This window comes from Homarus americanus, unplaced genomic scaffold, assembly GCF_018991925.1.
Source record: "Homarus americanus isolate GMGI-L3 unplaced genomic scaffold, GMGI_Hamer_2.0 scaffold25013, whole genome shotgun sequence".
Classification (NCBI taxonomy): Eukaryota; Metazoa; Arthropoda; class Malacostraca; order Decapoda; family Nephropidae; genus Homarus; species Homarus americanus.
Window position 1 is genome coordinate 2,699,599 of NW_024722158.1, and position 16,317 is coordinate 2,715,915.

General features: G+C 42.1%; 1 protein-coding gene across 3 annotated transcripts in view; it reads right to left on the minus strand.

Annotated features, from left to right (window-relative positions):
* Positions 1-16,317, minus strand: part of LOC121862086 — a 44,185-nt gene that overhangs the window by 17,083 nt on the left and 10,785 nt on the right. Inside the window, exon 1 of one of the 3 annotated variants that reach the window (XM_042360028.1) lies at positions 2,138-2,777. The exons of 1 other annotated variant lie outside the window; for it this stretch is intronic. In XM_042360028.1, the coding sequence (XP_042215962.1) occupies positions 2,138-2,145 (8 nt within the window). In that variant the 5' untranslated portion in view covers positions 2,146-2,777. Of the gene's footprint in view, positions 1-325; positions 1,165-2,137; positions 2,778-16,317 lie in introns of those variants that run through there. One more of the 3 variants, XM_042360030.1, reaches the window with a different exon arrangement.

Sequence of the window (16,317 nt, forward strand, 5' to 3'; positions counted from 1 at the left end):
TTTGTTGTGCAAATTATTTTTTTTGCCAAAAAATAAAAAATTTCATTTTAAGAGAAACAGCTAATTTGCACAAAAATGGAGGTCAGATTTGAGTAAAACACACCAAAAATAACCTATTCTCATCCCATAGAAACCAACCAACCTAACCTAACCTATTCTCATACCAAAGGAACCAACCAACCTAACCTAACTAAAAAAAAAAAAAAAAGAAAAGTGTCAGATAAATGTCAGAATCTTCTAAAACAGCAAGAAAACTAGCAAAAATATATATTTTTTCAAGTGATATAAGGTGATGGGTTAATTACAAAAAAATAACCGTAATTACAGGGTGGCATTGCAGGGCTTTTACGGTTCATTGTCAAGGCACACCATCCTGTCCTTGTTTGGCCAAGCTATAGTTGTCAAAATTTTGACTCAAGCCGATGAAACTTCAACAAGGTTACCTTGAACAATATTACTGTCTTCCTGGGCTATCACTATAAAACACCTGCATGTTTCTAGTCACAACATGTTTCTGGTCACAACACCTGCATGTTTCTAGTCATGGAACAACACCTGCATGTTTCTAGTCATGGAACAACACCTACATGTTTCTAGTCATGGAACAACACCTACATGTTTCTAGTCATGGAACAACACCTGCATGTTTCTGGTCATGGAACAACACCTGCATGTTTCTAGTCATGGAACAACACCTACATGTTTCTAGTCATGGAACAACACCTGCATGTTTCTAGTCATGGAACAACATCTGCATGTTTCTAGTCATGGAACAACACCTGCATGTTTCTGGTCACACAACACCTGCATGTTTCTGGTCACACAACACCTGCATGTTTCTGGTCACACAACACCTGCATGTTTCTAGTCATGGAACAACACCTGCATGTTTCTAGTCATGGAACAACACCTACATGTTTCTAGTCATGGAACAACACCTACATGTTTCTAGTCATGGAACAACACCTGCATGTTTCTGGTCATGGAACAACACCTGCATGTTTCTAGTCATGGAACAACACCTACATGTTTCTAGTCATGGAACAACACCTGCATGTTTCTAGTCATGGAACAACACCTGCATGTTTCTAGTCATGGAACAACACCTGCATGTTTCTGGTCACACAACACCTGCATGTTTCTAGTCATGGAACAACACCTGCATGTTTCTAGTGCATGTTTCTAGTCATGGAACAACACCTGCATGTTTCTATGTCAGTGGAACAACACCTGCATGTTTCTGGTCACACAACACTGCATGTTCCTAGTCATGGAACAACAACTGCATGTTCATAGTCATGGAACAACACCTGCATGTTTCTGGTCACACAACACCTGCATGTTTCTAGTCATGGGAACAACAACTGCATGTTTTAGTCATGGAACAACACCTGCATGTTTCTGGTCACACACCTGCATGTTTATAGTCATGGAACAACACCTGCATGTTTCTAGTCATGGAACACCTGCATGTTTATAGTCATGGAACAACACCTGCATGTTTCTAGTCATGGAACAACACCTGCATGTTTCTAGTCATGGAACAACAACTGTATGTTTAGTCATGGAACAACACCTGCATGTTCAGTCATGGAACAACACCTCGATGTTTCTGGTCACACAACACCTGCATGTTTCCAGTCATGGAACAACACCTGCATGTTTCTAGTCATGGAACAACAACTGTATGTTTAGTCATGGAACAACACCTGCATGTTCATAGTCATGGAACAACACCTCGATGTTTCTGGTCACACAACACCTGCATGTTTCCAGTCATGAAACAACACCTCGATGTTTCTGGTCACACAACACCTGCATGTTTCTGGTCGTGGAACATCAGTTGTATATAATCAGGTCACATGACACCAGGAGCCTGTACATGCCCAGTACAGTACAGTACTTGCCAACAGTGCTTAACAGACGTGACCGACCGCCCACATGAATAACGAGCCGCCGATCAGTGGTAAAGTGAATACAGATTAAAAAAGTTAAAGTATGGAGGAACACGATTGTGGCACTAAACATTCAAATAAAAATTACTAGTCATGAAAAAACTCATGTCAATGGATACTAAAACAATCATGTCACCTTTCATAAAACATTTACATGTCTCTAATTATAAAACAACACATACCTGGTCATACATAAACCAACACCAAGGAAGTCACATGGGCGATTATGTCACTACAGTAGTCGTGACTAGACCTGAAATCACAAGTCGCTCGTCAGGAAACAAGACGTGCATGTCTCTGGTCAGGAAACATGACGTATATGTCACTAATCAGGAAACTACGCCTACATGTCACTAGTTTGGAATCAACGTCTGCATCTGGTGACGCAGAGCTCATTTAGTGACACGAGACTTCAAGACCAGAGTAGGCGTTGCCATCGTGAGGGAGACCCCAGGCAACACATGGTAGCTTGCTATCACAAGCACCACAATACTACACGTATAACCTTTTACATTTTAGGTCGATTAAAGATTTATAGTGAATTACAAGCACTGGGAGTACACTTTCACTAAGCTATGCATATAGAGATGTCATTAAGTCAAAATGGCAGATTCCGCGAGTGATAAAGCTTTTTTCGCGGTTTTTTGAAGTGGCCTGGCTGACTGGCTTGTGAGTGTCTCACGTTATAATTTCTCCATGTGGTGTAGGAACGAAATTATCTCACAAAGGTGCAAAACAAATTGGTAGTAATTGCGCAGATTCGTACACAGATGCATTCTCTTGTCCAAAATTAACAATTAATCTAAGAAGCTTTCAGTATTCTTATCGTGATCTTGAACATATACCTCGAGTTTCCTGCGTAGCCGATCGATACTGCAGTCGCCCCCTCGTATCTGACGCGGTAAATCCACGACAATAGGGGTGGGAGACTGGGAGGGGCTGTCGCCTCGTCATGGAACTCGCTGTGCTGCCAGACGTAGAAGCATCACAAGCCACGTGGCTCGGATGAATTTCCAGAGACCACCACACTAAGACTTATAATTATCACATGCACTGTAAGTTGTAACTCATCAAATTCCCACCACCAATGAAAGTGGTGAAGAGCTCTTAAAGGTACACTAGCTTAGGGACTTAGATTTGGATTTTATTCAGACTTCTGGCTGTCCTGGGTAAGGGGCGGATCCAGGAATATCAAAAGGGGGATCCAAGAAGTTTTGGGTGGGGGAACATGGCGAGCAAAGCGAACCCACCCAGCTAGGGGCTTGGGGGGGTGGGGGGGGGGCTCTAAGCCCCCCAGAATTTTTTTAAATCTGACCAATATCATGGGCATTTTGAGGCCATTTTGAAGCCATGTGCACATGATATTAGGATATATTCTGAGGCCAATAATAATTACTTTTTTACAATACAAAAATGCCTGAATACAATACTGCATTAAAAAAAGTATTGGAATTTTCTGATGAATAGGGGTTCCGGACCACCAGGACCCCCTCTGGATCTGCCCTTGGGTATACTAGAAGGTAAAACGCGTAACCGACTACCGGCTTATTAAGAGAAATCCCTATCATGTATCAGGCATGGAGCGATTAAGTTTCAAATTTAACTAGTTAAGTTAATTTAAATTTTTTCCAGTTAAATAACTTAATATCCTGTAAATGTTTTCCAGAAGAGTCAATGAATGCTGTAGTTTCAATACCTGAATAGCCAAACTGAGTCAGGCAGTCTGGCATACTACTTCCTTGGTATGAATAAGTCTTGAGATAAAATAATTATAAATTCTTGACTTTTATATTTTTTACTTAACAATTTTTCACATGTAAATAATTTTATCATTTCAGTATGTAAAACCAAGTTAGACTTTCTTACTTGAAAAATGATATCACGATAAGATAAGAATTCTGCATATCAAATAAATGATAATCACTGAAAGTTTAAACTCAAACTTTTTCATCACATACTTATTACACTTTATAATGGTAAATATATTGGATACTCACTGGGCGCAAGGGTTGGTGTGTTATATATTATTTGTTATTTTTTCTAAGGAGTTAATTGACAATTAATCGAAGTTAATCAATTGATTTGTCAGAATTTCGAATAAGTTTAGTTAACCTGTTATTTAAAAAGTCAACTTATTAAGCTAAGTTAATTAATTGCCCCATGCTTGTCATGTATACAGTAGAGGTAGGCGAGCCGATTAGTGGCGAAGAGGATAAAAGAAAAGTATTATGGGAACCTAATCACAACGAAAATTTTCATTGTTCTTATTATAGATATTCATTCATGAGAGTATTAATTGAATGCTATTACTACAATTCGAATACTTTATCATATTTTCCTTCCTTTAAGATTACGAATATGAATATAATACTCCAAAAAACTATTCAAACACCCCATGCCTCTCACTAGATAGTACAGACATTGGAGGACAATCGCACCTAACCTCACGAGGTGTTAAGTCTACAAGAAACCTGGACTACTAGATTTTTTTACAATTAATTTGAGGTACGATTTTTTCGGGTTAGAAATTGCATTGTGCGATTTTGTTGGCAGCCGGGACCTAGGCGACGCTACAGCTGGTCGATAGCAAGGCGCCACTGATCCTCACCCGCCGGCCGAGCCTTCCTCTCTCACTCACACACGCACAAACTAAGCTTGTCTCCCTCTCCTCTTTGTCTCCGCCTGTTTGTCTCTTATAGAACATATAAGAACATAAGAAAATAAGGAGTCTGCAATAGACCGGTTGGCCTGTGCATGGCAGCTCCTGTCGAGAGTTACTACCACTCTCTATCATCCATGAATCTATCCGGTCTCCTTTTGAAACTTTCCAGCGTTCCAGCACTTACTACATAGTTGCTAAGCTTGTTCCACTCGTCCACCACCCTATTTGTGAACCAGTTTCTTCCTATCTCCCTCCTAAACCTAAACTTATCCAACTTAAATCCGTTGCTTCGAGTTCTATCCTGCTCGGATATTGTAAGAACTTTATCTATATCCCCTTTATTGATTCCTTTCACCCACTTAAATACTTCTATCATATCTCCCCGCACTCTTCGTCTTTCTAGGGAATGCAAGTTTAGTTTCTTTAACCTATCCTGATATGGAAGGTTTCTAAGTCCCGGAATCATTTTCGTCATTCTTCGCTGCACCGACTCTAGTGAATTGATATCCATTCTATAATAAGGGCACCAGAACTGAACCGCATAATCGAGGTGCGGCCTGACTAGCGCAAGATATAGTTGCAATAAGATCTCTGCACTCTTATTACTTACACTTCTAGATATAAAACCTAATACTCTGTTTGCCTTATTTCGATCATTAACGCACTGATTTCTAGGCCGTAGGTCCGGGCTTACAAGTACCCCTAAGTCTCTTTCACAAGTCGACTTCTCTAGGTTGATGTTGTTAAGGCTGTATACATTGTCAGTATTTGTTCTTCCAATATTAAGTACGCTTATATGTTAAAACCCATTCGATAATAACCCATTTCTCCCTCTAGTTTAGGGAAACAAGTATTCCCATTATGCATACAGTATTGCATGCATACCCTTCTTAAATTTAGCTACCTTCGCTTATAAACTGGTGTTTAAAGTAGTGGTTTAGTGCAGATGTGGTAATGTTGTAGTTCAGGTATGATACTGTTATAGTAGTTATGGTAGTGCTTTAAGTGTTGTGGTATTGTCCAATGTTACAGGAGAATGTTGTAGTACAGCTGCGGTAGTGTGTTTAGGTAATATGGTACAATAACGGTAGCATTGTGGAAGTATGTTGTGATTGTGTTTAGGCAGTTAGCATTTTATTATACATTGCTATGTGCCTGTAATATGGTGATAGAGTGTCAGTTGATTGTCCATATTACCTGGAGCTGGCGGACGCCCGCCCCACAAGGGGTCACAGCTCAAAGTTGAAGAAGCCACAAGCCCAGAAATCTGCGAGGACAAACTTTTTCGGGGTGAAAATTGTAAACTTCTGGAAATATCTGCCAGAGAATGTTGTGACGGCACCGAATGTGGGACCAGACTTGATCAACACTGGCGTAGGTACAGATACATTCAGGAGCCAGTACATGCCCAGTGCTTGACAGCAGTGTATAATAGAGACGTGACCGACCGCCCAAGGGGCTAACGAGCCAATCAGTGGCGAAGAGGAAAAAAGTAAAAGTAAAATGGCGGGCGCATTCCCTCTCACATCCCTCACCACAGAGCCGCAGAAAGAGTTGGGTCAACGCGGTGATCGAACGGTCGAACCTGATTGGCTGAGCAGGCCCGTGACGCAGCGGGTGGGAATTGAGAGGTGTTCTCGGGCATGAGTAAAGCCAAGGACAAGGTATCAACGGCCAGTAAATCAACAACAACGGGCAGAGCAGCTGCGGCTGCTGTTCTCGGAGTGTCTTCCACATAATGATTGGATTTATAATTAATATCACACTATATGGAGAATCCTTTATTAATGAGAGGCTCTTCATATTATTACCAAATTGATAATTATATATGCTGTACATTGTATACACAACTAACAAAATAAATCCATATTAATAAATCCACGTAAGGAAAATTCCACTAAAGTACCAGATTTCAGAAGGGCAAACTTTGACAGTTTAAAGAGGCAGCTGAGAGAGGGGGTGTCACGCTTGGCAGTGAACCTGACAGATGACATCGACCTGATAACGAGATCTGAGATTGCCGAGTTCCACGACAATTTAAATAGTGAGTTACTTAATGCACAAAGGCAGAACATACCATACAAAAAACTCAGATCAGACAACAATGACCCTAAATGGATAAATAATTATTTAAAGAACATCATTGGCCAAAGGAAGGCTATAGGTAGAAGGATAAATCGTAGCGAAATTCACCTCCGGGACTATTATAGGGTATTGGCGAGTAGGGTTAAAACCGAGATACGGAAAGCAAAGAGGAATAATGAGGTAAGGATAGCAAGGGAGGCGAAGACAAACCCCAAAGGATTCTATCAAATGTATCAAATTAATAAGTCACCTGGTCCCGATGAGATATTTGCCAGAGTATTAAAGGAATGTAAGGAAGAGCTTAGTATGCCCTTAGCAAAGTTGTTTAACATGTCCTTAAAAACAGGTGTAGTACCAGAATCCTGGAGGATAGCGAATGTAATACCGATTTTCAAGAAGGGGGATAGATCACTATCCTCTAACTACCGCCCAATCAGTCTAACATCAATAGTAGGCAAATTACTGGAAGCAATCATTTCAAACTCTATTCGAAATCATCTGGAGAAGCACCGATTGATCAATGATTCCCAGCATGGCTTCACAAGCGGACGTTCTTGCCTAACTAATCTATTAACATTCTTTTCATCAGTTTTCGAATCGGTGGACGAGGGGCACAATTATGATGTGGTATATCTCGACTTTAGTAAAGCCTTCGACAGAGTCCCCCACGAAAGACTAATTAGAAAGGTAGAAGCTCATGGCATCAAAGGTGACATCCTTAAATGGATTAGGGCGTGATTACAGGACAGGAAACAGCGAGTGAGCATTAACGGCACTAAGTCCCATTGGAGCAACGTCACAAGTGGAGTTCCCCAAGGCTCAGTACTTGGACCATTATTGTTTATTATATACATAAACGACATAGATATCGGCATAGACAGCAACATAAGTAAATTTGCTGATGACACTAAAATAGGACGTGTTATTAAATCTGACGAGGACTCGGCAAAACTACAGGAAGATCTAAACAAATTTTTCGAATGGTCTGAAAAATGGCAGATGAAATTCAACGTGGACAAATGTAAAGTACTCAGTATAGGAGATGTAAACAGGGAAACCAGATACCAGATGAACAACGATGCCATAGAGAAATCCGACTGCGAGAGAGATTTAGGAGTAATGATAAGTAGGAACCTTAAGCCAAGTAAACAATGTGTTTTTGCTCGTAACAAGGCTAATAAAGTACTTGGGTTCATACAAAGGAGTGTTAGTTACAAGACTAGCGAGGTCATCCTAAAACTGTATCTTGCTCTTGTGAGACCACACCTGGATTACGCAGTTCAGTTCTGGTCACCGTATTACAGAATGGATATAGAATCCTTGGAAAGAATTCAGAGGAGAATGACAAGACTAATCCCGGGCATTAGGAACCTTGAGTATAGAGACAGGTTAAAGCATCTTAATTTGCACTCCCTTGAGAGACGTAGAGCGAGGGGCGACCTGATAGAGGTGTATAAGTGGAAGGCAGGGCTAAACAAAGGGGACATTACAAAGGTACTCAAATTATCCAACCAGGAGCGAACTCGTAACAATGGTTTTAAATTAGACAAATTTAGATTTAGGCGCGAAATAGGTAAACACTGGTTTGGAAACAGAGTAGTGGATGAATGGAACAAGTTACCAAATATCATCATTAACTCGAATACGCTGAATTGCTTCAAACATAGGTTGGATGCTCATATGAGCAATAGGGGTTGGGTGTAAACGGGACTGCCCAGTATGGGCCAATAGGCCCTCTGCAGTTTCCTCCATTCTTATGTTCTTATGTTCTAATCAATGTCTTGCCTGCAAAGTTTTATTAAACATAATTTTAAGTAGAATAAAAAAAAATAGAATAGAAAGTGAGTTATCTGAAGAACAAAATTGGGATCACCTGAAGAATCGTCACCCCAGGTGTCCACCTGAAGAATCATCACCTCAGGTTGTCCCACCTGATGAATCATCACCCCAGCCCACTCTACCTAAAGGATCATCACCCCACTCCCACTAGCGTAGCTAGGGGGGGGGGGCGGTCCGCCCCGGGCGGCACTTTTGGGGGGCGGCACTTTTGGGTCTGCTCATCACCCATATCTGCAGCTACTGGAGACGTTAATCCATCCCTTTGTATCGGCGGCAAGTTAATCCTTGTCGTGTCTGACCTAACACCTGACCCACATCATCACGGCCACGTCATGAGCTACACCCTTGCTATGCGCCCCCCCCCCGCCACACACACAACCTGTAACCTGTTGAGGATTAAGGAAACAACTTCAAACAAGTACGCCAGTGAGCTCATGTGGTGTGGGTCAGGTGTTAGGTCAGACACGACGAGGATTAACTTGCCGCCGATACAAAGGGAAGGATTAACGTCTCCAGTAGCTGCAAAACCATGCAGTCTCGGGTCATATCAGTTCATGTACAGCCGACCAATCCACCAGTTACAAGCAATTCACTTCAGTTCTGCACAAGTCTCCATCGTGACAAGACGAGGGGAGGCTAGACGACTTTTAAGTTCTCTTGTGTTTTCGATCCAGTTATTTACTTCGTTGGAAGACATAATACTATAAGGTAAGAAATATTAAAGTATTGGTTAAAAAATATTGATGTGACTTTTGCTGCGGTACTGAGATTAAATATTAAGATTTTGTTTCACAGCATTGCGATTTTATACTAAGACACTATCCTCACTGGGGTACAGACAAAAGCCCCCCCCGACAAAAGCCACCCAGACAAAAGCCCCCCAGACGAAAGCCACCCAGACGTGGAAAGAAGGCCCCCTTGAACTTTTGCAGTTTATTCAAAAGTATAACCTTGGGAACTCGGTTCCAAATATAGTAATAATGCTGAGGATTTTCCTCACAATTGCTGTTAGTGTTGCTACCTGTGAGAGGAGTTTTTCGAAACTAAAACTGATCAAGAATTACTTAAGATCTACTATGAGCACCTTGCGGTTGAGAAATCTTGCCATACTGTCTATAGAGCGACAATTGACAGATGAAATAGTTTTTGACAATGTCATTGAAGAATTTGCCAACAAAAAACAAGAAAAGTTACTTTGTAGAAAGTTGTAGTTTTCATTTCAGAAATAAAGATGGTCCTAATTTTTTACACTTTTTTACTTTTTTCCCTATCCTATATGTCGTTTTTGCTTTTTGTTTAACTGTTACTTATAAAGTTTAAGTATGTTTGGTGTGTATTTAAAGCATACTATATTTGAGTATGTGAAAGTACAGTAATATTATAATGGTACACAAACTATTTAATATATATATATATATATATATATATATATATATATATATATATATATATATATATATATATATATATATATATATATATATAAGAGTGAGTCACTGTGCAATATGTATTTTTTGTGGGGGCACGGGGGGGCGGCAAACTCAAGGGCCGCCCCGGGCGGCACACACTCTAGCTACGCCACTGCCCACTCCATAATATAGACAATATTGCAAAATACTTTACTCAATATTCCAAAATACACAATGCATATTAGAATGGGTAAGTTAGGTGAGGTAAGGTTAGGTTAAGTTAGGTTAGACTAGGTTAGGTTTGGTTAGGCCTGAAGATTAACCACCATGGTGGGTCCTGATCCTACCTGAAGAATCATCACCCCAGGTTGTCCCACCTGAAGAATTGTCACCCTACCAATCTCTAGGGTGACGATTCTTCAGGTGATCCCAAAATTGATTTAGAAAGGGAACTAGATAAGTTATATTTGTTTGAAGAATTTTGAGTGAAAGAGCTTTAGACATCCAATGAAACTTTTTTTATCTGCTCTGTTGATTTTGAAAAACTTTTGATAAGGTTAAGTACACTAAACTTATAGAGATCTTGGGAAATAGGCATTAAGGAAGAAATATTAGAATTTGAAGGACTCTCCTCGCAACAGGAGGCTGCGGCATCAGTAAATAATGAACTTATTAATTAATTCACAGAAGGGGTAAGACAAAATCGTGTTGTAATTTTCCAACATTGTATACGCTATGCAAGACATCAAAAGTGTGATAAAGCGGGAACCTTCTGGATATAAGCGCCTGACAGCTTTGTCGGTTATCCTTTGGTCAAGTTGCCTTACTGTTTTATTTTTATTTTTTTTTACGGGGATTAGCCCACACCCGGGCACAGGTCATCGACTATATTACTCTACCAAGAATATGCCGCACAGGAAAATGTATACTCCCACGGCCTACGTACAACCGTATATAGTACCTACATTGACTATATTCATGATGAAATGTATAACCGCATATATAGTTTATAAACATGTTTGTCCAATTGTAAACATGTATGACAATATTACTGAATAAACATCACCCTCCTCTACAGAACGAACACAAACTAGTACAGCAGATAACCGAACCAATTGTGCATTTTTTGATAAAGGCACGAAACTTGGCACACCTACAGAACTCACCAAGGTGAAAAAAATTAAACCCCGTGCATCTCAGACTTTACCCAGGAAACCTATGGCGGTCATTTTCCAAGATGGTGGCCACCGAAATGTTTGTCAGTAGCACAGTAACCAGAGCACATAAAGCTTAAATTTTTGTATGTACAATGAAAGACAAAAGTCGTATCGTGAAACTTGGTGAAAACATATGCCGAAGGGCTAAAACTTTTGGTGCGCTCTGCCTTGTGGTAGGGGGCTTTAATAATGTTTCACGAGTTATATTCAATCTTTGGAAAAAACAGCGACACCACTTTTGTCTTTGATTGTACACATAGGTTTTTTGTGTGTGTGTGTGTGTACACACTACACAGGGTGGTGAAATGCATCTAGTGTGGCAGCATTATGTTAGTGTTAAGGTGCAAGCACTGCTTGCTCCCTCTCGCTTTCAGCTGCTGCCCCTGGCTAGCCCCTGTGGCATAAGTTTTCCCCTGCCAGTACACAGCCGCCTCACCATCAAGACTCCTGCTGTGCCTCCTCGTGGCAACACACAGTAACTGGGTGCCTCGTGGGCCCAGGTACATCAGCAGGGGATCTTGGAGTAGCAATAGGCCCCAGAGGGTATGGCGCATAGGCTCACTGGCATGTGGACACTTCCTGGCGCCTACCAACAACTGCCCCGCTGCCTTGGCATGTATAAGGCTACGGGAGTAAACCCCGAATGAAAAATCTCCGGTGGAGTCCCGCATCAGGCATACAAGCTTACAGAGCTCCAACAAGACCCCAACGGCGGTGTGGGCAGAAGAGGTGACGTGACCTCCATAGAAACCCAACAACTACACCGGCGGACGAAGTCAATGCCTGATGGACAGGCTACCAAGGCGAAACCCAACAAACTGAGCTATCAGCAGTCCATTGCAACTCTCCCTCTCCCGATTTGTTGCAACACTTGCACCACTGGATCAGGAAACGGGAGAGCCAAGATGTGTGGTTGCAGCCTGCGCTCCTGCCTCACCACATATATCAACAGCACCCAGCTCATCATACCCCTCATCATCATCAAACCCCTTATACCCCCCCAAAAGCCATATGGCGAAGGGGACAGGCAGAAATGACTGCCGGGAGTCTTAAGTCACAACTCTGCACATGGGCGGCACAGATAAGATGGTCGTTTATGCATTGGGATCTAGGCAGCAGTGCAATCCAGTCGTCAGGAGAATCCAGCAGTAGCACATGCTTTCAGAGAGCAGCTCGAACATGGGCTTATAAACAACCCAACAGCAAACAACGTGAATCCCTGTGCAAAATGGGATATTCTTAATACAGTTATGACAAAGACCTGCAGAGAGACCCTTGACCAGTTCAAAAGAATACACCAGGACTGGTTTGATGAAAATGACCCGGCAATTAAAGTACTCATCGATGATAAACGTGCTGCTTTAACTGACTGGCAGAACAACCCTCAGTCTCTGACCTAAGCTGATGCCTTCGGCAAGAAGAAGGCGGTAGCCCAGCGGGAACTTCGCAATCTAAAGAACGACTGGCTTAAAAATAAAGTATAGTAAGACAAAACTCACCAGAAGAGGATATTACATATAGGTAGAATATTTATAGTAGAAGGAATGTAAAGAGACGAAAGTTTGGTAGCGTGGCTGGTTAGTTATTTACACTGTCAATACACTTATCTTATACGTCAATACACATATATTACGTATCAGAGGGACAACTTCTCAAACACCACTTCGATACAACTATTTATTAATTCACTCAATGACATGGACACATTAATATCATTATTATATCTGGGTTTCTAGCACATCGTGTTTACGTTACTCGACACTGACTCTCGGACACAACATGAATGAATACAATTCCCACAGTAGGTAACTCACCCTAGGAATCGTTCTGACAAAGACTCACGTGTAACCTGCCATAGGCCCAGTGGGTGCTGGCTGGGCTCTGTCTCCTATGGGAGAATCTGCTTAGCTGGCGATGCTGGGATCTGGTCGGGAAGTCTCCCTGCCGACCTGGGGTCGGAAGAGCGTGACGCTGTGCGAGTGAACAGAATGACGACTCAAATGGGAGAATCAGAATGACCAGAGTGACAGAATGACAATCAGCTGAATGACCGAATGGGCAGGACTGCAGGCCCTTTATATGGGGCAGGAACAGCCGGCGTTTGACCTTTGCCAATTAACACTAAACTGGTTAGATCTGGACAGCTGTGTTCAGGTGTGATCATGCCCGGGTGTGTCTTGGCCAGGTGTCGTTGTACGTCAAGTCACCTGCTAACTCAGGTAATTAGCCGACGAGGTCAGGTCCCTTGGGTCATGACCCAGGGTGTGTCAACCTGGTATGTAGGGTACCACGAGGTCTGCAGTGTACTCGCTGTTATATGTGTTGCAATTCTCTGGGCTGTAAGCTATGGTCTGATAATCATTCATTACAAAAGCATATGAAACACAAAAACTTGCAGATCAGCACAAGATGTGCGAATTTTTCATTTCCACTAAAACATTTTATGGGCCAATCACTCGTGGCGCAGCCCCCCTTCGCTCATCTGATGGTATCCACATAATTAAAGACGACGAAGGCCTCCTTCAGCGCTGGAAAGAACACTACCATTCACTGCTCAACCGAAACACCGATGTGGATGTCCTGACTACCCAGCAGGTCCCTCAGCATCCAGAGCTGACCCACCTCAGTTATCCTCCATCCCTGGAAGAGGTAGCTACTGCCATCAAACAGATGAAAAATAACAAAGCCTCAGGACCTGATGGAATCCCAGCCGAGGTGTATAAAGCCGGAGGACCTCTACTTACCACCTGTCTCCACTCTCTCCTGGAGAATATATGGGAAAAGGAGGAAATCCCCCAAGTTCTTAAAGATGCTTCCATTGTCAATATTTATAAGAACAAGGGGGGCCTGTCAGATTGTGGCAACTACAGTGGGATCTTGCTGCTCTCAGTAGTTGGCAAGATTATCGCCCGAGTCCTCCTTCACAGACTTCTTCCTGAGGTGGAAAACTTCCTCCCAGAATCTCAATGTGGCTTTAGACCATCGCGTGGCACCACTGACATGATCTTTGCTGCCTGCCAGATACAGGAAAAGTGCAAAGAACAGCGTCGTGAACTGCACGATGGCATGAACGGCAGTGTCCTGCTCAGCGGCACCCAGTCAGAGTTCTTACCCATCCAAACAGGGATTAAACAAGGATGTGTACTGGCACCAAACTCTCTTTTCCATCTTCTTGGCTGTCTTCCTTACTCATGCCAATGCCAATTTAGCCAGTGGGGTGAACATCGAGTACCGGGTGAAGGTGGGTCTTTTCAACATAAGACGACTCCAGGCAAGAACAAAGGTGTCGGCAGCTTTCATTACTGAACTTCAGTATGCAGACGACCTCAGCCTTTTTGCTTACACTGAACACGGCCTATAGGAGATCCTGAACACCCATGCAGATGCGTATGCATACTTTGGCCTTGAGGTGAATGTACCTAAGACTCAGATTCTCTTTCAACCTGCCCCTTGTTCATACACACCTCAACCATCCATCCAGAATCATCATTTTTAAAGGTGGTGGCCATTAAAACACTACATGACCTATTGTACTGTGACATAGAATCTTAATTCTGGTTTTACTGTACCTGTATTTTGCGAGACTAAATGCATTTCCTTTTTTTCCTGGCTGACATAATGAGCTTCAAAAAGGATCAACTTGCAAACCCAGCTCAGGGTAGAACTGCTTCACTACATTCTGGCGAAATTGATTGGCAAAAGTGTTTCCTCTGCCAGTCAGAAACTCGCCAAAAACTTCTTGTCCTGACTCTTCAGAGCAAAGATCGGCTCAGAGTATTGAGCCAGGACACTTGAATGTCGCCGAGAATCTGTTGGCATTTGACTGTTTGTGGGCTACCTAAATCTTTCAAGCTCTCCAAGTTAAATGACGGTACTAGAGTTGCCAAAACTCTAAGTACCAAGAAAGCTCGTTTCCATGACTTGTGTAGATTGAAGCATAACAAAACAATGCTACAGTGAGCCTCACTGAAGAGGAAATGTGAAGAAACCAGTGAAGAATGTTCTCAGCAAATGAAGTGCGCAGAAAGAAAAGAGCCAGACTGCAATGTGTGCTTCTTTTGTGATAAACCAAACACTCCGTTAAATAGGCTTCTGCCTGACCTGCACAAGATGTCTACATTGAGTTCCTGTTGAATTCCAGCTTCGTTGTCTAGAAAATGTCAAATCTCTTCTCAAAAATTTCCATTGATGCGGTTGTCAAAGGAGATGGCGGAGCACTGACTGAAGATCCTGCAGCACTTCGGCGGTGAATGGTGTGCGGCCCTGAAATAGCACGACTCAGAGGACATTTCGAAACGTTATCACAGCCAGCCAATGTCGACGGGAGTCATCGTTACCATGAGCAAATTGACAGTGTCCAGTCAGCTTTCTTAAAGGGCGTGAAATCACTGAAGGCAGCTCTTGAAGAAGCGGGGAACCTGTACAGTGAAGATGGGCCAGACATGCTGGTGCTGGACACCCGGGAGGTGGCCGAGCCCGCTGTCGTTGCCAGCATACAGCAGGAGCTCGGTAGCAGGTAGTATGCAGATTTTGTCAGTGAGAGACTTGTCAACTACAGAATGCCAGTTGGAGAGAAAGTCTCAAGGAACAACCTTCCCTTGACATGTTGGTGTCTTCGAGAAAAACCCGCCACAAAATGTCCACTTGGAAGTTGCAGCACTGAAGCAAAACTGTGACCATTTCTCCGGGATGTTTGTTGCATGCATCTGGGTGAATTTTTTGCTCACGAAAACCAAGTTTGGCTTCTTTCACTGTCAGACTATGGTCAGCTGTGAGCTGGAACAAAGTCGTACGTTTTTTGTTTTAAGGGGATCAGCCCACCCCGGCACAGGTCACTGACCCACATCGGGGCCTGGGGGGCAAAAATATAATAATAATAATAATAATAATAATAATAATAATAATAATAATAATAACGATGCATAGTAAATAAAATTTATACAGTAATAAAAAATAAAATAAATGAAATAAAATAATAATGATAATAATAACAACACTAAAAATAACAATAACAATGCTACTACTAATAAAGAACCATAAAGAAATACAAAAATTAAAAAAAAGATCAAAAGTGAGAAACAATATATGTATGTTGTGTTGTCAATAGTAAGTGAAACAAGTGAGACCCTGCAATTGTGTGTAAATGAGGC